Below are 24,013 nucleotides of genomic sequence, written 5' to 3' on the forward strand. Positions count from 1 at the left end.
GCAGAGATGAAGCACTGCTACCTACTCCCTCTCCACCCAAATCCCTCATAATAACCTGTATGACAGCAGTGCTTGCACTTTGTAATAATTGTATGTTTTCAAAAGAGCTTCATAGTAAACCAACAGCTTTCTCATCTTGCCTTGCTTACCTTGTCTTTTCCTTGGCTCAGCCTGCCCTGCTTTCAAAAGTCACTGTTTCTGCTTTAGGCATGCTCCCTATGCTTGTTGTAGGGGCTGAAGGCAACTAGTCCCTGTACTAGAGGTTCATTTTAGAAGGAGAGTGGGGTGATCTGCAGGGAAGACAGAGTACATGTCCACTGGAAAATGTGGAAGGGTCATGTCTGATAGGACAGCCCTGCCAGCTCTGACCTCAAGCAAGTTACTGCCTGTGCTGTGGACTGCTCTCAAAGGAGGGTGAGGTAGCTCGGGGCCTGCTCGCTGCCCAGTCTCTCCACCTTGCTTCAATATGGTGTGGTAAGAACAACTTGAAGTTATACATCACTTGAGTGATTGTCACCTACCAAGCAGTCTGCTCCCAGCAGGGACACCTGTAACATCTCCAAACTGACCACTACAGCAAGGTCTAAAACTTCTCCTCAGATGCAGGAAACCCCAGGGCACATCTGCCAGCTCACTCCTGCTTTGGGGTATCCCCAAAGCCTCCCAAGTCCTGAGCACCTGCCAGGCCACCGAGAGGTGATGCTACCAGACATTTGAAAACAAACATTTGATTGTAATATTGGAAATGGAGTTACAAAAGAAAAGCCTGAAGACGTACATGTATATACACACTCACTCAACAACTACTCGGGAGCAATTGGGAGGAACATGCTCCTTCCCTGGCCCCACACTCCAGTTACCCTTTCCATCAAACCCCAGCAATTTTGCCTGGCAGCCCAGCAACATCAGCTGGCACAACTGAAGGGGACGGTCCTCTCTTCTAGCTTTCAAACCTTCCTAGCCCTTCTTTTACTTGCTTCAGCAATTCCACAAGCAGGAGGAGATCAGCTCAGCAATGCAATGACAATCAGCATTTGAGCAGGACTAGGGACACAACTCAGCCCATAGCCACCACTTGCCAGAGCGGGTGCAAAGACCAGCATGTGCAGCCGGACCAGCCTTTTGGCTGCAACACAACCCCGAATTGTATCAAGGCAGCCATGACTGTGCTCCTCGGTATCTCTCAAGTTACCTGTCCGTTGTGTTCCTTAATTTGTGTGTTCCTTCTATCTTTGCTGGCTTTTCTCCAAACCACATCATTTGTAAGACTGCAGTAAAATTGTGTAAGTTGTAAACCTGAACAAAATATTCACTCTACACATAGTGTATTAGCTCCTTATCTTAGATCTTGCTGGAAGCATTGCATGGAGTCAGTGTGTGACGTGGCTGCCTGCCTCAGTACTATACTTTTTCCTAGGGAGGCAGCTACTAATTACACTTGATCCAGCACACTGGCAGGGTGGTTACCCACGACCCTCAGCTGGCTGCTTCCCTTGCATCAATCCTAGTAAATATATGGCCTTACAGGAACACAAGGCAGCTTGCTGACTTGACAGAAACCTAACCCAGCCCAAGGAAAAGTTTTCTATATGATCCCTGAAACCACAGGAAATTGGCAGCATCTTCTTACTCTGGAAAGGGACGTACCTGCTGAGAACCTGTCCCTTGGTCTAGTAAGAGGGAGACCACTTTCTATCTGACTCTCCTTTCCTCCTCTCCTCCATCTGTGGCTATGCTTGCTCTTTCCACCACTGAAAACAGCCATGCTGCCCTGAAATACTGAGCAGAGCTCTCTCCCAGGGTTACTGCCTATCCCCAGGGGAAATCATGTGCATTAGTTAGTGTCTGTAAACTGCTTGGTAAGAAAGAAAGAAAGAAGGGGGGCGGGGGGGGGGGGGAGGCATGTGGAAGTAATATACTTGTGTTAGGAATTGCTCCTCTCCCCAAGGCATCATTGTAGATTCCTGGTACCCCACCACTCACACTGTGATGCATAGGAAACTATATATTCCAGTTATTTTTTGGGTAGTTGACTGAATTTGCCAGCCCCCTTCCCTAATCATCTCATTCAGCAAAAGCATGAGAGACCAACAGGTCTGAGTAGGAGAGCAGGACTCAGCCACCTCCCTCCCTCTCCAGCACAGTCAAAGGAGTCAAACACCCATGGTTTTTGCTGGCTAGGGAGAAGAGAGCAAGGTCCCTCTTCCCCTCTGCCACCCTGCTTCTGGACAGGCTCCCAGAGAAGCACTTTCTCTTCTCTTTGGCTCAGACCTGCAAGTGTAGGGCAGGTTTTATCCCCATTACAGGACTTCACTCCGGAGCCACTCCAGCTCTCTTTCACAGTAACCTCATGCCCTTAGACAGCAAGACTTCTGTACTGAAAAATGGGTCCGCAGTGGTATGGCAGACTCCAGGAACAGGCCTGGTCACCTTCCTTTGCTCTCTTGGATGATCTTTTAATGACAGAGGTGGGTCACAGCAAGGTGATCTCTGATTAGGAGGCTACATTGGGCTCAGGGTCTGGTGTCACAGCAGTCAGGAGGAAAGAGGCAGATGTCAGATGTGATGTAGATGGACAGGGAAGCTGAGGATCAAAGATCAGGCTGCCAGCTTGAAGCTCAGAAATTCAGCACCAAAGCACATGAGATGCAAAAGAAACAGATGCAGGAAGTAGCAAGAACTGTGCAGTGACAGCACGCGCTCGCAGGGAACAGTCAGCAGCAGGAGGTCTTTCCTGTACTGACAAAGGCAACAAAAAGAAGCTGCCTATTTCTCAGACCAGCAGCACGCTCTTCCTGCTGCTTTTATGTAAAATTGATGGACAGGATCAGCAGCCTTGCCAGGACTTGGAGCAACCAGCATGGGCTGGAAGGCCTGCAAGGGACCCAGCTGAGGTAGAGAAGCTTGAGTAACCCTGCTGGAGCAAGCCTTCCTAAGACACAGTGCAGTGAACAAAAGCTATGCACCCTCTACGGAGAAGAGGATTCTGCACTGTATCTCCCCATGTCTCCTAGCACAGACAGGCAGAGACAAAGTGTGGCACCAACATATTAGCCTCTGAGGCTGCCCTGGCTCCTCCTGGGCACATGCTGTTTCTCTCTCACAAGCCCCAGCTGGGGTAATGCCAGCATGAAGAGACTCTGTCCCTCCTAACCCCGTGTGACATCTCCACAGCCAAACATGGACCTAGTGAGAACAAAGGCAGCAGAGGAGGGGAGCAGCACCGCACAACACATGGTGACAAGGTAGGAGCAAGCAAACTCAGGTTGAGACCGCTCGAGCCAACATGAACCCCACCACTCCCAATGCACGCTCATCACCTGAACTTGCTCCTCTACACAACATGCAGCTTACACAGCCTCCACCCTGCCACCATACACTCCCTCTCCTGTCCTTCTGTCTAGCTTCAGCTGTCAAGGCCCTGAGTGCACCAACAGGCCTTAATTGCCCTGAACAGCCTCACCTGGGGCCTCTACCTACACCCCTGCCCATGGGTGTGGGGGTGGGTGTGTTTTCATTTAAGCTCAGCCCAGAGCTACCAGTCCTTGTCTGAGCTAAGTTGGAGGAGCAGTGGTCTCTAGCTGTGCTTTGTTGATCCTGACCCTGACCTGTAGGCTGGCTTACCAGCCTGACCTCAGTCTTGCCTTGCCACCACAGACATGCCTGGCAATCACTGGGCCTAATCCTGACCTGTGGACTGACTTCCCAGCTTGACTGCAGACTACCTCATTGCCATGAGCTTCCCTGGCTATCTCAATTCTTGGTGAAACCTGGCCAGTACCCTAGGCCAGCGCAGCTCTCCTTGCTCAGGTACTGTGGGGATGGATCATGGCTGATGAGAGCCCAGGCCTGCTGGCCTTGGGAACCACCCCTCTCACAGCTCTCCCTCTCTTAGGGTGCAGCCAGCGCTAGCTGCACCCCGACATCAGCTCTCCTGCTGCACTGTGAATGGGATCAGGGAACTCAACTGGTTTAAAAATAGCTGTGAGGAAGAAGCTATCAGTTACTTCTACCTGAATTGATTCCCCAATACTGTTTGCGTAACCCCAGAAATGGGCATATAGGCACAATTAAGGTAGCAGCGTAAGAGCCACAGACACCAGGGGCTACTTAAGGCTGTTGCCAAGAATGAGCCCTGGCAGGCTGGATCAGGCTTTGCTACCCAGTTCAGAAACTCATTTTGGAGTAGCTCAAATGAGATGCGTCAGCCAGAAGCTTCTCATCTTGCTGTAGGGCAATGTGGCTCCCCTATCAGGTCTCACTCTGATCATGTAGTTAGAACTTTGCTGATTCCCAGAATGCAAGACTTCATACCCCTGCTAAACCCAACAGCTCAGTGGTTCCTGATTGTATCTGTATGTCCCAAGACTTTATGAATCTTGCTAAGATCATGGGTCCTAGGTTCCCATTGCAACGAACTCTACAGTCTACCTTACGTATCTGTGGAAAATGTGAAAATGAGTGAAAGGCAGGCCTTTAAATTTAAACCGAAAGTTGTCTTGTCCAGATACTAGTACATTTACCTGTTTCTTTTAGTGACAAGCTGGTGCTACAGAGCAATCTCCTTTTGGAGGTAAGGAAATCCCAATCTATTCCATCTCAGTAATACCATGCTACTAATTAGCTTTTGTTGTTCTTGTTGCCCTTCTGAACCACTCATTGCTCTGCATTTTTTTTTTGGGGGGGGGGGGAGGATGGGACACACTAAAGCATGAAACAGTCTATATGCCATTGACTTTTAGTTCCAAGTACAACCATATCTTTTCCTATTTTTCTTGCACTGTAACAGAATGACTTTCTAGTCCATTGCCTCCTGCTTTCAAGCAGGTAATATAGCAATTTAAGGCCCTGACACCATCTTCAGTCTGAAGTAACAACTTCCCTACCCTGATTACCGCACAGGATTAGGCAGTGCTGCTTGCTGCTCGTGAGAAGTCCCCAGCTGACCAAACCACTTCCAAGTCTGTCCGCTTGTGCTAGTGTACCAGGCCCGGTGTCCTCAGCTCCAGCTGCTGCAGCAGGTGACCCCTGTAAGCACTCATCTGAGCTTTTTCTCAGGTAGCGGCTGACCCAAGGCAGGCATTGCCCCCCCGCCCCCGCTACCCTCCAAAGCCTCTCGCTGCCCGCAGAGCCGCCCCGAGGGCGCCGCTGCCTCCTGCCGCATGCCTGCGTCCTGACGGGGCCGAGGGAGCACCGTGAACACCAGAGCCGACGTCCCCGTTCACGTTTAGACTCCGCGGTTTGCAGAGGACGACGCCGTGAAACCCGGGAAGCGGCGGGGCCGGCAGGCCGGAGCAGCGGAGGGGGTGACGGCGAGGCTAGCGCAGGGTGCCGAGGAGGAGCCCTGACCCGAAACGCCCACCCTGGGCGCCGGGGCCGCCCCTGAGCCCGGGGCTGGTGAGGGCTCCCGCCCCGCCGGCTGTGGCGGTTGGCGCGGTTAATGGCGGAGCGGCCCCGCGCCCCCGCTGCCATGGCGACGGGGCAGGTAGGGGCTGACCCCCGCGGGGACCCGCCCGCGGGCCGGTGTGGGCTCGGGCGGCACCCGTACTGCGGCCCGAGCCCTGCGCCCATTGGGCCCGGCCGGCACCCGTCGCCGCAGTGGTGTCTGGGAAGGAGAGATCATGGCGGCGGAGCCGAGCAAGACGGAGATCCAGACTCTCTTCAAGCGGCTCCGGGCAGCGCCGGCGAACAAGGTAGCGAGGCGACGCCGGGAGGCCTCCCGCCCTTCCGAGCCGAGCTGCTTCCCTGCGGCCGCGGCCTGGGCTCGGGCCAGGCCCCGGTGGGCTCCGGGCCGCGCTGCGGCGGCGGGGTGGCCGGGCGGCCGGGTAGGGGGCTCCTGGGGCGTGAGGAGGGCCCGGGGAGAGCGGCGGGGGACGGAGCTACCGGGTTGCGGCAGGTGGCGGAGGAGCGGCAGAGCCGCCGGAGGCGCCGCCTCAGCCCGGCCGTCCGTCTGCCTTCGCTTTAGTCGTGCTTCGACTGCGGCGCCAAGAACCCGAGCTGGGCCAGCATCACCTACGGGGTCTTCCTGTGCATCGACTGCTCCGGCGTCCACAGGTCCCTGGGCGTGCACCTCAGCTTCATCAGGTGCGTGGGGCCCGGGAGCGTGCGCGGCGGGGAGGGGGCAGCTGCGGCCCGCGGGTCATGGCCGGGCAGGCCTGCGGCTGCCGTGCCTCGTCGGTGTGGGAACGCGCAGGGACTCCGCTGGGGAGAAGCATTATCACGGAGCGATCACTTTGGGTTTTACGTCGCTTGCTCACTGGAGGTTTTGGGTCACTCGGCCCTTCCAAGATGGAGTTTCCAAAGCACCTCAGTGGAATATCAGCACGTTACTTTTGCTAACCTTGTAGAAACGCTGTCTGGACTCTGAATTGTAGAAGCTGAGAGGAGAGTATGGTGTGTGAATCTTGCCGGTAAAGCAGCAATATGGAAGTGTTTCTTGTAATGCTGAGCAAGGCAAAAAGAGGAACAGTATTTAATGTTTTCTGTATCAGCCTGGTGGGGAAGATGTTGTTGGATTTTCAGCCTACTGTACCTATTTTCAGTACTTGTAAAAGTTAGCATTTTAAGTAACAGAACTGTGACATTTACTTATTCAGAGATAAGTTGAGTAACTGGTATGAGACATACTCTGTCATCTAGCTTTACTTGGCTGTTTTCTTGGTTGCTTTGTCATGTGTTCTGGCCTAATCTGTGGGACGGGCTGAATGAGTCTCATGTTGTGGTGAGATCACATGTAGAACAAAAGTTGTTGGCTGTGCTTTCCTAGCTCAGGCTCTGCACTCTTAACGAGCAGTACAAGCAAGAAGTCCTCTAATTTTGGACGCTGTTATTTGGTGTGAAGCTGAAATTGTGGGTTTTTTCCTCACTTTAAAAGTTCAGATTAATTTCTTACGGTAGCAAAGAAGTTACCAATGTGTTCTTTCCCCCTTTGCCGCCTATAGTCTGGGATAGTAGTGAGATATCTGATCATTCTAGCTCAGAGCTTGCTTTTGCATTTTGGTATGCCTGCATGTTATTAATAGAAATAACTCCTTCTCACACAGGTCCACAGAGTTGGATTCCAACTGGAACTGGTTCCAGCTGAGGTGTATGCAAGTGGGCAGCAATGCCAACGCGGTGAGGAGCCTCTGTAGGCATTTTGCTTGCTTTCCCTCTTGTTAATCCACATCCTCTGTTTCTTGTCCCTTTCCTTTGTGTGGCTTTCTTGGTACCAACCTCATCTGTGGGTTTGTTTTTGTTTTTCTGGGTACCACCTTCATCTGAAATGTGTAATGAGGGGAGGCATTTGTCAAGTGTGCTTGGAAGTCGACTGTGACCTTGGAATGCATTGTTTTCTGATGTGCAGATCTGTCATTTCCTTATATCTCATTTAAATGAGAAGCGTAGTCCTCTTAAATGAAAGGAGTTAGAAACACTGATCAGTTTGAAAGCTGATGCTTGGCACTGACTCAGAAGCATCCTGCTGTGGAGGACAGGGATGGTTTTCTTAGGTCCCTGGGGCCTGGAGTGAGACTTCTTGGAGAAAGCTGATCAATGAATGGTTGGTTCTTGTTGTGTGCCCAGCATATGATCCTCTGTCTCTGGGAAGCTTCCTTTTTCTGTTGAGTTTATGTCTAATGCTTGCTTAAGTATGATCTAGCAGTCAGGAGACTGAATATTCTTTTCTTTTCAGACTGCTTTCTTCCGCCAGCATGGCTGTACTACCACAGATGCCAATGCTAAGTATAACAGTCGAGCTGCCCAGATGTACAGGGAGAAGATCCGGCAGCTGGCAAGTGCTGCCATGGCCAAGTATGGCACTGACGTAAGTCTGAGCAGCTCTGTACTGTTAGATGTGCACTACACACACATGGCTGGATGGTGAGCCTTGTAGGATACCTTCTTTTTTCCCTCTCCTCTCTTCAGCTGCTTATAGATGGACTGAGTGGAGCCCCTGGGCACTCCCCTGACAAGAGTGATGCTGATTTCTTCATGGAGCACACACAGGTGAGAAGAACTGTCTAAACCAGACAGCCTTAACAGCTCTCAAAGACCTAGCTGTTCAGCCAGGAGCAGTCCCACTTAGTTTGGAAGGTCTCTAAATTGTATACTTGGTCAGTAGTAACATGGAAGAACTAAGATTCAGTCATCAGCCTGGGACATAGTCACAGATCTAAACAATCCCTCGTGGGGCCTATAATATCCACATCCTTTGTTTTTGAGACCATCTTAATCTTCAAGGAATACTCAGAGCTAGCAGCTACTCCCTGGAAAACGCTTTGTGTACTGTGTTAATGCATAGTGTCTTTGTACAGTTAAAGCAAGAACTAGCTATTTGAACTTCTGGTTTAGTCAGCTTTTCAGTGCATAGACCCTGGTAAAGTGGATTTGGGCAACTGTTTGCACAATGCTAGGTAGGCTTTCTCAAATGAATACAGTAATGTGAGAATTGGCTGTATGGCAATAAATATAGTGGAAGCTGAGATTATTTTTTTTTTCCAGGGAAACTCATTCGTACTTTCTCCCAGATTAAGCTCATTTCCTTAACCTGGGAAGTCCTTGCAGTAGCCATATCTGATACTACTGTTGAGTGATGCTGTCGTTCCTCCTGGCCTTCCATTCAGCTTAGCTTCTGGGTTTTTTTCTTTAATTTTTGTCCCTGCTAAGGGAATGTGGACTTGTCCATATGTTATCTTATCTCCAATGAAGGTATCGTCTGGGGTTTGGAACACATTTCCTTTGGCCTAAAACTGAATACAGGTCACTAAACCTGAAGTAAGTTCAGGATTGTTCAGTTCATTCATCTTCTCCAAATCACTGGAATGAGCATCTCCTTGCAGTCTTCCAGTACCTGGGATGTAGCAGATGACAGCCAGAATCCAGCACAGTCTTCCCCGGAGGTGGAAAAAGCAGCAAAGTCATCAGAAGGCAGTGAAGTGTCGAGTGAGTTCCCTGCTGAATAATTTTTTCAAGAACCTGTCTTCATTTCCAAGAGAATATACTTCTGTACCACAGTTGGAAGGGCTGAGCTTTTCCTTTGGTTCAGGCTTGAAGGAGTGGAAGCTTTGTGCACTCTATGAAGTTTAGTTACATTAGTGGAGACTTCTAAAAACACTGCTCTGTTTGGGATCAGTTCTCCACTTTTCCTGAAATGCACCAAAACTGTTTTGGGGATTAGCTGCCCCATTTCCCTGCTTCCAGACATAATTATTTGTCTAAACACTGTTCTCTACCCCCTGAATTTAGTGTGTCTGGAAATGACATACAAATACAGAACACAAAACTGTTTCTAGGGTGAATGACAAGGAAACCAAGAATCTGGGGGCACAGCTGTAATTTGAAACAGCTTTGTGTATTCCCCTGTGGAGTGTTTGCTTTCTTTTAATGTCTTAAGAACACTGCAGAGGGAATAACTTGCTCTGTGGAGACATAAAGTTGTTGTGCTTGGGAAATGGCATGTTTCAAACCGTAACTTAGCTTGTTGTTGGGGGTGGGCAGAGGAGGCAGAAGAGATACAGGGGAACTGTGAGCACCCTGAAAAGAAAGGGGTTGAGAATCAATCTGCTGAATGTTCTCTTCTGGTTTTGTGGCCACAGATTCCAGCCAAGGCCCATCTATTGACTTGTTGAGCACATCTCCTAAAGCTCCTCTAGGTAAGTAAGACTCTTCACTATCTCTCAGATCGGTCTTGCTCTTCTACCTACTGTTCAGTAGTAAGCTCAGTGGAGCTGGAACTCATAAGCCAATTTTCAGAACATCCAAAGGAGCTTATCTTACTGCGGAGCCAGTACTGAGGATCTCCCTGAACCCCAAAACCAAGCCACAGCTTCCTGGAGGTTTCTTCCTCCTTTGGATGATCAAGGTCAAAGCTGTTGCCTTCCCAGAAGCTTGTTTTCATTTTTTGAACTTTGGACGAAACTTGGCGTTTGCATATCTAGAACTTGGCTGATTGAGGCCACGTGGCTGTGGTGTTTGTTTTTTGGTTTGGGTTCCCCCCACCCTGAACATCTGGAGGCAAACAAATTTTTGGCTTCCAGAGTAATCGGGATTTGTATCTGATTCTCCCCTGCCATTACCATCCTGGCTGCACACAGAGCATGAGCATCTAGCCGGAGCTTCATTCCTTATTGAGGGTGTGCTCCTAGCCCACAGTGGGTTGATCCTGGGTGGAAAACCTGTGTCCTCAAGTGTCCATTCATTCCCCGTGTTTTATGTCTCTTCCTCAGACATGTCCATGTATCTATCAACACAAGGCCCTGCTCCTGCCAGAGGTAACTGGCTAACAGCTGGCCTGCACTGGCTGCTTGTGACAACTCTGCTTGCCCCCTTCTATGATTCTGCCTTCAACTCTAACTTTAGCTTCCTGTGCTTGGAGGGAGAGAATGAGCCAAAGCCAAAACTTACATGTACCATATTGGGATCTAAACCAGCTATTACTTTTCTGGAAAGGGATCTTATTGTCATTTCTGTTAAATGTTTCCTGACTAATAAAAAACCCCACACAACCCCAAATCAAATGCTAGGGACAGTGAGCTGAAAACAGTCTTGAACAGTATGAATATGTTTTGAATGCCCCTATTTCAAAAACTTACAGTAAGACTAGAAAGGATACAGGAAAGGCTGTCAAGAATGATCTAAAGTATGGGTTGACAAAAGTCATGTGGGTGTAGAAAGTAAGGAGACACTTCTGTGGAAGAAAAGCCCAACAAGGGTGATAAAAGATTTTGGAGCTACATGTTGGAAGCTGGGAAAATGTTCTGGGCAGACCCTCTCTGTTTGCTTTGTTCTTACACTTTTCCCCAGGCGTCTGCTGCTTGGCTGGACCTTGGCTGGTTTTACAAGTGTGGCATGCTTCATGCCCTCAGAGTGACAGGTTCCTGGTGCAAGGTGTTGGGGAACCTGTTGCTTTTACAGCTTGCTGCACTTTAGGTCCATTTTGTTGTTGGTCTGTTCATGTAAACGTGACTTTAGGGTTCTTGCTTCTTTGTCCCTAAATTGGTGAGGTAGTGACCTTCATATGGATCTGAAGCTGCATTTTGTTGGATTTATGTATGGAATAAATCTAGTCTTTCTCTAGCTACCCTGATCCCTACTGGGTGGGGTCATCAACTGCATGACACTTGGAGGAGCTATTCAAAGGTCTTAAATCACTTAGAATCTGTTTCTCCAGCAATGGACATGCTTCTCTAGGCCACCAGCCTGCAATTGTGGAGCTTCTAAGTGCATCTTTCTTGGCTGGGTGAAGTCACCCAGGCTTCTGATGTGAAGCTGCATGGTGTGCCCTGGACTCTATAGCAGCTGGACTGCGGTGGATGTTCATGTGGGTTGCTGACTAATTTTGGCTTCTTAAATTAATTCACTTCTGCTTATTTGCTGCTTCCCTCCTCTTGCAGAACTTAAATCCTCCCTTATTGGAAAGAAGAAGCCAGGAGCTGCCAAGAAAGGGGTATGTCTGAGCTCTTGTTTTATGGAGAGGAGGTAGAGCATGTCTCATATTACTGCTGTCCTTTCCCTGGCTCTTGCTTTCTGCCCTTAACAAAGCTGAATACTGAGAGATCCATTTGGGGAAGGGAGAGCTTTGATTGTATCACTGCTTATTTTGAAAGATAGCTTGTATATTAATGGACAAAACCAATTAAGTTTTGGATCATTACTTTTGTGGTCTGAAGTGTACGTGGCTGATCTCTTAGCGCTGGCCACTGGTGGGTTAACTCTTGGGTGTTCTTTCTTACTCAGTTGCAAGCTCCGTTGGGTCTGTAGGTTGTGACTACACATGGAGACCAAAGGCCTGATCAGCAAGGAGTAGGATTCTGCTTTTCTATGATGAACAATCTAGGGTGAAGAAATCGCATTCATTTGTTTGTTTGTTTGTTTTGCTTTTCAAGTTGGGTGCAAAAAAAGGTCTTGGAGCCCAGAAAGTGAGCAGCCAGAGCTTCAGTGAGATTGAACGGCAAGCCCAGGTAGCAGAGCAGCTGAGAGAGCAGCAGGCAGTGGAGTCCAGGAAACAAGCTGAGGAGTCCATGTAAGTGCCCTGTTTGGGCTGAACACCTTGCATACATAAGGCAGAAGTAATGTGAGGTTAATGCTGTTCACCCTAGGACCACCTAATGTGAGTACAGAACATGCTGCACCGATAGGATGAGCAGTAGCTATAAGCCAATATGGTCCTTAACAGCATGGCACAAGTTACACTGCCATATTTTATTCAAATTAGCATCCCTGGAAGAGTTTAAGGAGCAGATACGGAAGTATTTTGTGTTTCTGTTGACCTTTGGACAGGAATGAAAAAGGCAAAGGCTGAACTGGATGGGGCATTCTGTCGGGTTGGGGGTGGGGGCAGTGCTTATGGTGAGGAAATCATGGTTGGTCGAAAAGAGAGTTGCATCCCAGCAGAGGTGAGGTGGGAAGACAAGCAGTAGCTTCTATGCAAGGATTTTTGGCAGAGCTGGTATGGAAATGGGTGTTTTGATGGGTTGTCAGGGCTACTCTCCCCCTTGCCCCTCTACACTGTGGGCTGGGAGGGAGCGTAATGAGCTGGTACCTACCATAGCTCTTTCCTTTAGAGTCACCTCAATGCGACTAGCTTATCAGGAACTGCAGCTCGATCGGAAGAAGGAAGAGAAGAAACTTCAGAACCTTGAAGGGAAGAAGCGTGAACAAGCAGAGAGGCTGGGCATGGGCTTGGTGTCCAGAAGGTACTTGGCTGTGGATGGCATAGGACAGACAGGTGCCTTGGAAGCACCCTGCTCTGGAAAAGTTTCCTGAAGGCAGTAGCTTGCTGCTCTTGTAGCAGATAAGGAGCTGATTTAAAGTGCTCATATGCTGGACTATGTCTAAAAATGCTTCAGGCCCTAGAAGGAACAGGCAGAGGTTGTAGTTCTCATTTGAGCTTTTCCAGAGGTGCGCATGGCCTGTCAGTGTCTAGCCCTAGAGCCCCATTGCTTGGCAGATGTCCCCCTGCAGAATACTACTTCCCTTAAGAAGGTAGCTCAAGACTTCTGAGGTAGTCAGGATAAGCTAGGTAAGTGGTGAAGGGGGCTGGCATCTTACAACTCTCCCTCGAGACTTGTGGCACCTGCCCTGCCTTGTGAAGGGCAGATGCAGTTTTGAGGCAGACTGGTTGTAGGGGCTGGACTGCCCTGACTGCCTGTTTGTTGTGCTAGTTCTGTTTCACACTCGGTGATGTCTGAGATGCAAGTAATTGAGCAGGAGACACCACTGGCTGCAAAATCTTCCCGCTCCCAGTTGGACTTGTTTGAAGATGCTGGAGGCTTCACATCTGGACCCCCCAAGTAAGACTTAGCTTCAGTGTAGTCTTTGGCTTATTCCTGAATTTAATGTCTGGCCTAAATTACCTATTTTTGGTACCTAGGTACAAATATAATCCCTTCTCATTTGAAGATGCATTTGGTTCACGATGGGAAACAGACTCTTCATGGGGTATGGACAAAGAGGAGGAACCCGAGGTGACCATTTCCAGTATTCGGCCAGTTTCAGAGAGGTAAAGTGCCTGCCACTACTACTGTACCTTCCCTGTGTGTGGGACAAAGGGATAGGTCTAGGAGCTGTGGGGAGAGATGCTGCTGTGTTAGGACAGGAGCCTTGTGCTGCAGAAGGTAACTTGCGTGGACAAGCGCAAAAAAAAGGGCCTTCAGTGAAAGAGGCTTGGGCGTTTCTTTGCCTGTCGTGTCCCTAAGTTTGATACAGCCTTTATGGTCATCAAGTGCTGGCTGTCCTGAGGAGAACCATGATGGTAGCTAGCACTTGAGGAGTTGTTGCTTTCTTTTAATCAGCTAATCAGATAGGGTCTGAGGGAGAAGTCTTTCTTTACTGTGTCAGTGAGCTTAAGATGAGATGTCTCCTCTCTTGTTTCCTCAGACCCACCAGCAGGCGGGAGACAGAGAACAGGACATCAGTTGTGGAATCCAATGAAGCTCGGCAGAAGTTTGCAGGGGCTAAAGCCATCTCTTCAGATATGTTCTTTGGGCGGGAGGCAGACGCTGAGGTAGATGCATTCTGCGGTGCTTAAGCTGGTACAGCTCTGGCTGGCTTCATCTCCTCTTGTTTGCTCAGGTCCTGCTTTGTTCCCTTCCTTTATAACCGTTCTGTTTTGTTTTCTGCTGCAGTATGAAGCCAGATCCCGACTGCAGCAGCTCTCAGGCAGCACTGCCATCAGCTCTGCAGACCTGTTTGGAGAGGCTGAGAATGTGCACTCAGGTTTGTTAGCACTCGGTGGGTTGAGGAAGCGGGCAGCTTTGGAGGACCTAGATCGGAGGGAGGCTCAGGGTGCTCTGTGGAGCTGGGGGACTCTGGGCTAACTCCTGCTGGTTCTCGTAGGTGGAGTGTCAATTGGAAATGTCCTGCCTGCAGCTGACATTGCACAGTTCAAGCAAGGAGTGAAATCAGTTGCTGGCAAGATGGCTGTCCTAGCCAATGGGGTGATGAACTCCCTCCAGGTGAGTTTACACTATGGCACCTTCAGACAGGCCATCATCATGCTCAGGGCCTTTTACCATATCCTGGCTTCCGCTGGAATTATCATTGTCTTCTCAAATTCTGTGGAAGGTCCCAGGTAGAGACCTGTCTTTTGTAGCTGATGACTACGCTACAATAGCTGAGCAATTCCAGGTTAGCCAGTGAACTCTACTTGGCCAACCTTACTCTCCTGCTGGACAGGACACCTCGTTATGTCAGATACGCCTTTTCCCACAAATCTCAGGGCAGAACTTAAAAAGTTAAGCCCGTTTTACTTCCTGCCTTTGCATGGTGTCCTGCCTAGGTAGCCTCGTGCAGCATTCCAATCCCAAACACCTCAGGGCCTTGTTATCTGTCTCTGGAGTTTGCATGAAGTGTTGTAGCATGGTGTCTCTGTGTGTTTCCTCCTCAGGATCGTTACGGCTCATATTGATGACCCAGGGACTGCAACTTGCAGGGAAGCCAGCAAGAGGCACTGATGCCACCTTTGCCTGGAGTAAACTCTGCAGGATTGTCTTAGTTTGTCTGGGTTGGGTGGGGAGGGGAGAAGGTAAGCAGAGGGGGTCAGGACATGGCTGTGCCCAGGATGCTTTCTAAATATCTCTGGATTCCACTCTATTAAAATTCAATGTGCCCTCATACCCACTGCTATCTACTAGCCAGTGGAGACAGGCCTTCTTACAGGGTTAACCTCACTGCTGTAAAAGATACGACGGGAACTCCTGGGCTGCCCTCATCAGTGCTCCCGTCCTTCTTGGCCCATACCTTAGCTCACCAAGCAGCGGAGGAAAGGGGAATGTTACTTTTCTGAACATTATGTTACCTGGTTCCCACGGACGTGACTGGTTTTTTTGTTCTGCTCAGTGCTCCCAAGCCCTGGTGCTGTGGAGTCCTCTGTATTTGTGGGGTCTGACTTTTACCATGGGGTAATCTTTTTCACTGTCTTGTAAACCAGCATATATTGGTGCAGGAGAAATCAAAGCAAAGATTATTTTTTTAGCTTCTGACTACATCATCAGCAAAAAAGGCCCAGGTAAAGAAGTACTGTAAAGAGATTTACTGCATCCCTGGTTCTTTTGTTGCCCAGCTTTGGACTGAGGTCAAAGTCCTGAACCTCTGACTTCACTATGAGGTGAACATCTGAAGTGCAGCAGTGAGTGAGGACTGTTATTTTCATCCTGTTCAACTTGGCTCTCTGCTCCCGACTCTGGTTTTAACAAGAGCGTGTTTTTCTCTTCCTTGGGCTGTGGTATTGAGGATGGGGTAGTAAGAATAAGGGAGGAAAAGGGCTAGCTCCACAGCGTTAGGAAAAAGAGAGGCTGGGGCTGTTTCTTCGGAAGTTTGTCAGCAGCCCTCTCTCCGGGGCTGTGAACCGGCTTGCACAAGCTTCACCTCTCCTGCCCAGCTTGGGGGCGGCGGTGGCTGGGGGCAGGAGGGGAAGGGTTACTGGGTTCCTCTGCCGCTGCGCTGGGGCAGGCGCGGGCTAAGGCTCGGGGCTTCCTCTGGCTTTGTCCGCGGTGCCCCGGCGGGGTTGCACCGTAACAGAACCCGCGGCGGAGGCGGGGCTCGGCGGGGCGGCGGCGGGAGGCGGGAAGGCCGGGCGAGCGCCCTTGCGGGGGGGGGGGGCGGGGCGAGGCGGGCGGTGGCGCCTGCGCTGCCCGGGGGGCGGGAGGGGCCGGGGTTGCCCCCGCGCAGGCGCGGCCCGGGGGCGACCCCGTGTCGGCCCCGTGTCGCCTTCGCCTTCCAGCGCCCTGAGGAGGGGCCGGGGCTGCCCAGAAGACCCCGGACGCAGCAGTGGCCTTAGGCAGCGTGCTTTATTGCCGGGCTGTCACAATCGCCCGCTGATGGTTCGGAGAGAAAGCGCAGTTAGCGAGCACGTTAATAAATAAAATAATTTACAATAAATAAATAATCCCTCCCACTACCTCCACAGGTGGGGCTGTGGTACAGACTCAGCAGTAGTTATGGGATTAGTCTCAAAATAGCTCCAGCATGTGTTGAATCCGCTCAGCTTAGGGCTGCTATAAGCTTTGGGTTACCAGCTCTTGGTAGCGTACATTGCAGCTTTTTATGAACAGGAGGAGCAAGGAGGCTCCCAAAGAATCAAGAGAAACTGAAGTGCCCCAGGAAATAGTCTATGCAAGCTGAGGCAGGGGAGCTGGCCTAGACAAAGCATTCAGGGCTGTGGAGGCCAAACTGCTGACTTAGTTACCGTTAAATGTGACGCTACTTTTCTTTTTGTAGTTGTAAGGGCTACACTGTGATGCTACAACAATGCCAATATTTACAAAAAAACATACCCAGGACTCATTTGATAACTGCTTCCGTCTCCCCTAGTGCTTCTGCCCACCCAATCCCAGCAGATGCTCTGTATGCTTGCAAGCCACACCACCTGTGGCCAAGGAATTTAAAGACTTTTTCTTCTCTCTCTCCCCTCCAGACCCTCTGAAGCTTGCTTTTCCCAATGACCTTAATACGCTGTTGGAGGCAGTGGGAGGCCTCACAGAAGGGAACTCAGTACAGCAGAGGAGCCAGGCAGCACCATGCAGTACTTACACTGCAGTCTCACTTATTTGCTATATTTGCTTTGGCAAGTCTTGGACACATGGAGGAGGAAGCAGAGACAGGTGGCATGGCAATACCTAAGCCCTTCTTTTCTAGGAACTTTAGGAATTTCTCTACCTTTGATCACATGCAGGTGCAGCTTTACTGGGAATAATTATAATGGAGCACAAGTGCAGAGCTGCCACTGGCAATTTAACCACGCTATTGTCTAGGCCAAGTCTGAACAGTTACACAACAATGCTGGCAAGCGGCCTGCACTAGCGCTCCCACTGCTCCAGCACCTGCTGAAAGGTGAGGGAGAGCCCCAGTGAGAGAACACAGGGGCTCCTTCCCAAGGGGAGGCAAAGCTGGCATCACCTGGTTTGTCTCGCCTGCCAGCAGAGGGTAGCATAACTCCGCAGCTGGAAACAGTAGTGTCTGCAGAGGAGCGATTCCTGCACGAATTGAGAGCTAGGAAAAAGGCAGAGTTCTTCCGGGAAGAGACGGGTGCACCTGGCAAGGGGGACTGGCACAGCGCACACACACTGATCATGTGGACAGAACCCACCATCAGAGCAGATGCTCTGGGAGGAGGGGCTGTTCCTCCAGTGGGTTCTGGAGAAACCCAAGATGGGAATGGTGCCCACCCTCACAACCTTCAGTTTTCAGAGGAGTCTGTCTCTTCATTGGAGCCTTCACTCTCAGCATCCATTTTTCGCCGATGGTGTAGAGGTTTCCAAGGAGAGTTAATCCTGGGTGAGTTACGGACAGGCAAATTAGCTGTGTCCCCGCCGGAGCTGGTGGGACCGGACACGGCAAGCCCTGAAACCTGAGCTACCCTGAAAGAGAAAAGACAAATGCTAGGCAGCCTAACTTGTCATCGCCAACCTTTACCATAGCAGTTTTGGAATGAAGCTGGGAGGAGGCCTTACTCACAACTAGCACAAGGATGGAAAAATGTTCATGGCACAGAGGGAGAACACCTTGCACTAGTACCTACCAGATGAGCTGTGTGAATCTTTCTTCCTATTTAAACAGCTCTTCTGGCTGAGCCTGTGTCCTCAACACTCCTAGTTTTCACCATCCAAACAAAAGTTCCTTGTTCACTAGAGACTGCTGCTTCCTCTAGATCCCTCTTTGAGGCACACTTTTCCCCTCTGTTTCTGAAGCCTTTTCTAAGGATTTTGTTAGCTGCACCAAGGCACCCCAAAGAAAGAGGCCCTCTCTGCTCAGGCTGCTCAGTTAGGTCCTCTGTTGTTTTATAGCAGAGCAAAGGACTAGGGACAGTACTTTACTAAAGTCTTCCTTAGCATGCTACCTTTAAGCTGTTGCATCACCTCCTACTTTAGGCAACTCCACTTACAATTTCTCAAGTTCCTGATCCATGGCAGGGTCCAGAAACAAGTCTCCTTTATCTGGCAAAGCCCCTGGAAAAAAAAAAAACAAAACAAAACAACAAAACAAACCCAAAGGAAAGTATCAGAGCAAAGTTAGGTTATTCATGCTTAAAGAAAAGCACTCAAGCCATAGCAGCATCCAAAAAAATCTGTCCTGCAAGACAGAGAAGACTCTGCCTTATACCTATTAGAGAAACAGACACTGAATGTTGAGGATCATGGACAGATAAAGAATAACAATCACACAGGCTGCAGCTGAGCTCAGACTAAACGGGAGGCACTCTCAGTAGTCTCACCTCTCAGAGAACTTGAAGAGCCCTAAGGATTGGCAGTTTCCATTCACTATACAAAACTACTGAGTACTGACTGTTAGAGATGAGTCTGTCAACTTTAGGCCTCTGCTAATTGCCCTATATAGTCACCAGTCCCAGAGTCTATCAGAGCAACAGATATGTTGTTGTCTGTGCTACAAGCTGAAGCATGTGCTATACCACCCAGGCAGACATATACTTTCGTGCCACCTGCCTTCCCTGCAGTGCATGAGCTTCGGGATCAAAACACGCCACAGACACAAGACTATTGCTTTCCTTGCTATTCAGGAAAGTCAGGCCTGACTCTGGTGCACACTAAGTCTATAGGAGTAAGTGTTGCTTGCTGTCTGGGTGAAAGCGTGAAAGGCTGGGCCAGTAATCAGGTATATTCTCTTAGCGTAAGGTCAGCATGCTCCTTTTCACATTTGAAATCCTATTCAGGATGAAGGACATGGTGTAGTTCAGGATTGGAAGAGGTGGTTGATCATCCTTGTCCTTCTCTGAAAGGACACTGGCACCTCAGGAAGAGCCCAGAAAGGAAGATGGGGCTCTTAGGAAAACTCTCCTTCCCAATTCTGTAACAAACTCCGCCTTGTACAGGGATCATGGGAGGGAGTAATCAGCCAGCACAGAGATGACAGGAATTGCCTACCACAGCCTGGATAGTGCCACTGCACACCAGGAGAAATACACTTGGTAATCTGTACCAACAGTCCAGTGAGGAATGCTCTTGTTTTTCAAGAGACCTGGCTGCTACACTGAGTATCTTTGGGAAAGGGCTTTGTAGTGCCCTGTGGGGACTGTGGTGGTTTGACCCTGGCTGGATGTCAAGTGCCCACCGAAGCCGCTCTATCACTCCCCTTCTCAAATGGACAGGGGAGAGAAAATATAATGAAAAAGCTCACGGATCAAGGTAAGGACAGGGAGATCACTCAGCTATTACCGTCATGGGCAAAACAGACTCAACTTTAATTTATTACCAATCAAAACTGAGTAGGAGAGAGGGGTGAGAATATGTGTAGGGTAATGAGAAATAAAACCAAATCTTAAAACACCTTCCCCCAACCCCTCCCTTCTTTGCCTCAAAACCAGTGGGTGTTGGTCTCTTCTCCCAAGTAGTTAGCGATAGGATGAGAGGAAATGGCCTCAAGCTGTGTCAGGGGAGGTTTAGATTGGATATTAGGAAAAATTTCTTCACTGAAAGGGTTATCAAGCATTGGAACAGGCTGCCCAGAGAGGTGGTGGAGTCACTATCCCTGGAAGTGTTCAAAAAATGGGTAGATGTGGCACTTTGGGGCATGGTTTAGTGGGCATGGTGGTGTTGGGTTGATGGATGGACGGATGAAATTAGAGATCCTTTCCAACCTTAATGATTCCTAGTTTTTACTTTCATTAAAAATAATCCAGCCACCAAGCCAGGAAACATGAAATTAATACTTTACCCTTAATTGGTTTAGTGATGGACTTGGTAGTGTTAGGTTAATGGTTGGACTGGATGATCTTAAAGGTCTTTTCCAACCTAAATGATTCTATGATTCTTCCTGGGCTCAACTTCACTCCTGATTTTCTCTACCTCCTCCCCCTGAGCATCGCGGGGGACAGGGAATGGGGCTTGTGGTCAGTTCGTCACATGTCTCTGCCGCTCCTTCCTTCTCAGGGGAGGACTCCTCACGCTCTTCCCCTGCTCCAGCGTGGGGTCCCACACATGGGAGACAGTCCTCCACGAACTTCTCCAACATGGGTCCTTCCCACAGGCTACTGTTCTTCACAAACTGCTCCAGCGTGGGTCCCTTCCACGGGGTGCTGTCCTTCAGGAACAGACTGCTCCAGCATGGGTCCCCCATGGGGTCACAAGTCCTGCCAGCAAACCTGCTCCAGTGTGGGCTCCTCTCTCTCCACGGGTCCGCAGGTCCTGCCAGGAGCCTGCTCCAGCGTGGGCTTCCCACAGCGTCACAGCTTCCTTTGGGCACATCCACCTGCTCCAGTGTGGGGTCCTCCATGGGCTGCAAGTGGGTATCTGCTCCACCGTTAACCCCCACGGGCTGCAGGGGGACAGCCTGCCTCACCATGGTCTTTACCACAGCTGCAGGGGAATCTCTGCTCCAGTGCCTGCAGCACCTCCTCCCCCTCCTTCTTCACTGACCATGGTGTCTGCAGAGTCATTCCTCTCACATATTCTCACTCCTCACTCCAGTTGCAGTTTGTGTCCCGGTGGTTTTTTTTTTCCCCTCCTTAAATATGTTATCACAGAGGCACTACCAGTGTTGCTGATTGGCTCAGCCTTGGCCAGCAGCAGGTCCGTCTTGGAGCCGGCTGGCATTGGCTCTGTCAGACATAGGGGAAGCTTCTAGCAGCTTCTCACAGAAGCCACCCTTGTAGGCCCCCCGCTACTGAAATCTTGCCATGCAAACCCAATACAGACACAAATCTGGTTTCTGGCTCTGGCACCTTGGTCTTGAAGGAGGGGCTGGAGAGCCACCTGCCTCACACAGGCAAGCTGGCAGCAGTCATCAAAAACATACCAATGAGTGCCTAAAAATCAGAGCCAGATTAGACCAGAACCAACTCCCGCACTTCTTCCAGTTCTGGTCTTCCCCTCCTGCAAATGAACAGGAAAGCCTGGTGCCGTAACACAGACTGTCAAGGAGGTCCAGTGAAGTGCCCCAGCCTGCTCCCTTTCATGGGCTCAATTAAAAGAATAAGCAGCTAAAGCTTAACTTGTTTCTGCATTTGGAGAATGCACAGTGAGGTCTCTAGGGCACAGGAATTACTTGGGAGAGTCAATAAATAACACTTAAGGGATTCATGAATCAAGATTGACACTGGAGTTAGGCTGTGGATTCCACTCTGCCTGACAAACTCATCAGCGCTGCCTCAGCCTGAACGAGCCTCTCTAATCTCTACCCCGGTTCCTCAAGGTGGGGGTACTGGCTTTGTGAGACCAGAGAGAAGGCAGGCATCCTGACTGAAAGCTCCTTCACCCAAAACTGCCCTTGCTGAAGGGCTTTGGGGAGCTTGTGATCCCCTACAGACCAAAGGCTATTGAAATCACCCTTCAGGAGAGATTAAAAGACACCAGGAAAAGAATCCTCCTTTCCTTGCCAAGATGCTAGCACCTGGCAGACTTGTGGCTGCTGCCCCTCCTCTGTGAGAGGCCTCAGCAGGAGGCTGGCAGAGGGCCAGGGGGATGGGCCCACATTAATGGAAATGAAAACCCACACACTTTGTAGATGGCACAATGGAAGCTGTAGGCAGGAATTTTTTATTCTGCTCATCTGTTTTCTTTGCATTCGACTAGAAGTGAATTTCGTAGGGCAAAGGAAAAAAAGATTTTGCTTGGTGCAATCCAGGCATCACCTTCCCCAGTGAATACACTGCTTCCTAAGCCTGTTTGCAGAAGGGATTGCAGGGCTGTATTCATGCACCTTTGATACATAATCTCCATGTTGCTGGGTAAGCAGCCCTGCCGCAGAGGAGCATTAGCAGCTTAAATGGTTTGCTGTAAGAAGGGGCTCAGCCAGGGAGGGGACACTTTTGCTCTACTATGACACACACCTGTGCAAAAGAACAAGCCCTCAGGCAAGGTAGACCTTTTCACTGAGCTTTGTCTTTGTAATATAGGGACTGGCAGATACTCAAGCCTAGAAATGGAGAGGATATTTACCCAAAGACAGAGAAAGCCTACCCTTAGTGGCCAGATGATTTGCTGAGTGGAGATGAGTGAAGGTGAGTGTTTGGGCCTCCACACATTTAAACATACCTCCTGAATACAGCCTTGTCAAACACAAGAAGCCATTTCTGTTCCCCTTTGCAAGAGGAGGAAGAGCACAAGCAAGGCATATGGGGGTATTACAGAATTGTGACTCTGAATTGTGTATGGATTACATACTGTCCTTCGCCAATGCAACACTTCTCTTCCTTGCTCTGCAACAATATTGACCAGCACAACATGGAAACGAGCAGTGAGATGCTGCTGGGTAATCCCTCTGGTTCCCACAGCAGTCTGGTACAGAATTTTGTAGCAGTTTGTGTTTTATGATACCACCAGATTTTCAGCAGACCATAGATTAATATACTAGCGAGATCACACTGCCTTGAGGGAAGATGGGGAAGAGCTGGGAAAGACTGCGCTTTGAGTCTTTGAGCCAACGAGGCAGCAGAGGTTTTCCCACTAGGTGTGCCTCCTTTTCTTGTACACGAGAGCAGTCACTTAAAATCTGTGGGAGAATGAAGGGCTAAAACATAGGATGGGACTTAATTCTGTACTGCTGACAGCAGTCAGCCACCTTACTTGTCTCCTGACCACCTCTGCCCAACCTTTATAGCCAAACATATTAAAATGACAGTTCTGCTAAAATTATCAGCTATTGAAAAGGTAAAACATTGCTATCTTAGGGCAGCATTTCATATCTGATTTTATCCTTGAAGAAGCTCCACAGCTTCAAGCAGACAGTAAGGTGCAGTGTTATGTTTTTTAAGCTTAATCCATCAACAAAAAGATGAAAAACTTCCCCTCACTCTCTTCCTGACAGTGTAAAATCTGGGGCATAATTACAGAGGAAATTCCACAGAAATGCAGAATGACTGAAAATGTAGAGCTGTGCCACTCACAGGAGTCTTACCTAGGGCTCTATTGATCCCCTGATCCTTTGCAAGTGCCATAAGGAATCCATAGAAGGTCAGTCTCTGTGCACTACTCAACATTTCCTTCACAAGAGCAGAAGGTGGACAGCTAGGAAAACAGAGACAAAGGGGTCATCTTGTCTTTTAAATTATCATCTTTTTTTTTTCCCAAGACCCAGCCCAAAATGGAGAAATAAACCCTTTTACCTGTTCTAACACTGTCAAGTTGCCCTGACTCAGTTTAAAACAAATAGCTACCACTTGCTTATTTAGCATTGCATCTGCTCCTCATTTGCTAAGCAAGATGTTTGAGCTGGGATACTTCCCTAAGAGCAGTCTTAGCTGTCTCCGTTCCAAGGACAGGGAGAAAAGCCCAGATTCACTCAGAGGCATACATGTCCCAACTCAGCATATTCTTTCAAAAATCAACTGGGAAATAAACTTTCACAAGGGTTGTTATGTTGTTATCACCCTTTTATCAGTGATAGTCATCCAAGGAGCAGGAAAACCTCTCCAATGATAACCTAAATATGTCAGAAAACAATATTTAGGTGGGGACTAAATTGACATGTCCCCTTCTTCTACACTCACATTAACCCCTGTCCCTGACTTCTAAGCAATATCTTCATAGTGTTTCTTGCTCTTGCCTAATACTCCTTAAAGGGTTTTGTGCAAAATAAAACT

At 49.4% G+C, this 24,013-nt stretch overlaps 2 protein-coding genes across 4 annotated transcripts in view; one reads left to right on the plus strand and one right to left on the minus strand.

Moving 5' to 3' along the window:
- Window positions 1–5,606: 5,606 nt before the first annotated feature.
- ARFGAP2 (ARF GTPase activating protein 2) lies at window positions 5,607–14,974 on the plus strand. Of its 3 annotated transcripts, XM_075711921.1 has the most exons (17): window positions 5,622–5,693; window positions 5,966–6,084; window positions 7,044–7,116; window positions 7,673–7,804; window positions 7,906–7,986; window positions 8,820–8,922; window positions 9,576–9,632; window positions 10,206–10,250; window positions 11,373–11,425; window positions 11,865–12,001; window positions 12,543–12,674; window positions 13,143–13,271; window positions 13,352–13,480; window positions 13,858–13,984; window positions 14,106–14,196; window positions 14,317–14,435; window positions 14,867–14,974. In XM_075711921.1, the coding sequence occupies exons 1-17, from the start codon at window positions 5,622–5,624 to the stop codon at window positions 14,885–14,887; spliced, it is 1,620 nt and encodes a 539-aa protein (XP_075568036.1). In that variant the 3' UTR covers window positions 14,888–14,974. The 3 variants fall into 3 exon arrangements, with proteins under 3 accessions (XP_075568038.1, XP_075568036.1, XP_075568037.1); XM_075711923.1 differs by lacking the exon at window positions 10,206–10,250 and having other exon boundaries at window positions 5,607–5,693; XM_075711922.1 differs by lacking the exons at window positions 5,622–5,693; window positions 5,966–6,084 and adding an exon at window positions 6,269–6,393.
- Window positions 14,975–17,656: 2,682 nt separating this feature from the next.
- CSTPP1 (centriolar satellite-associated tubulin polyglutamylase complex regulator 1) overlaps window positions 17,657–24,013 on the minus strand; it is a 73,658-nt gene continuing 67,301 nt past the window's right edge. The window contains exons 7-9 of the mRNA XM_075712951.1: window positions 23,329–23,438; window positions 18,362–18,425; window positions 17,657–17,837 (exon numbers count right to left, since the gene is read on the minus strand). Of these exons, the coding sequence (XP_075569066.1) occupies window positions 17,657–17,837; window positions 18,362–18,425; window positions 23,329–23,438 (355 nt within the window). The remainder of the gene's footprint in view (window positions 17,838–18,361; window positions 18,426–23,328; window positions 23,439–24,013) is intronic.

Source organism: Pelecanus crispus, chromosome 6, assembly GCF_030463565.1.
Source record: "Pelecanus crispus isolate bPelCri1 chromosome 6, bPelCri1.pri, whole genome shotgun sequence".
Taxonomy (NCBI): Eukaryota; Metazoa; Chordata; class Aves; order Pelecaniformes; family Pelecanidae; genus Pelecanus; species Pelecanus crispus.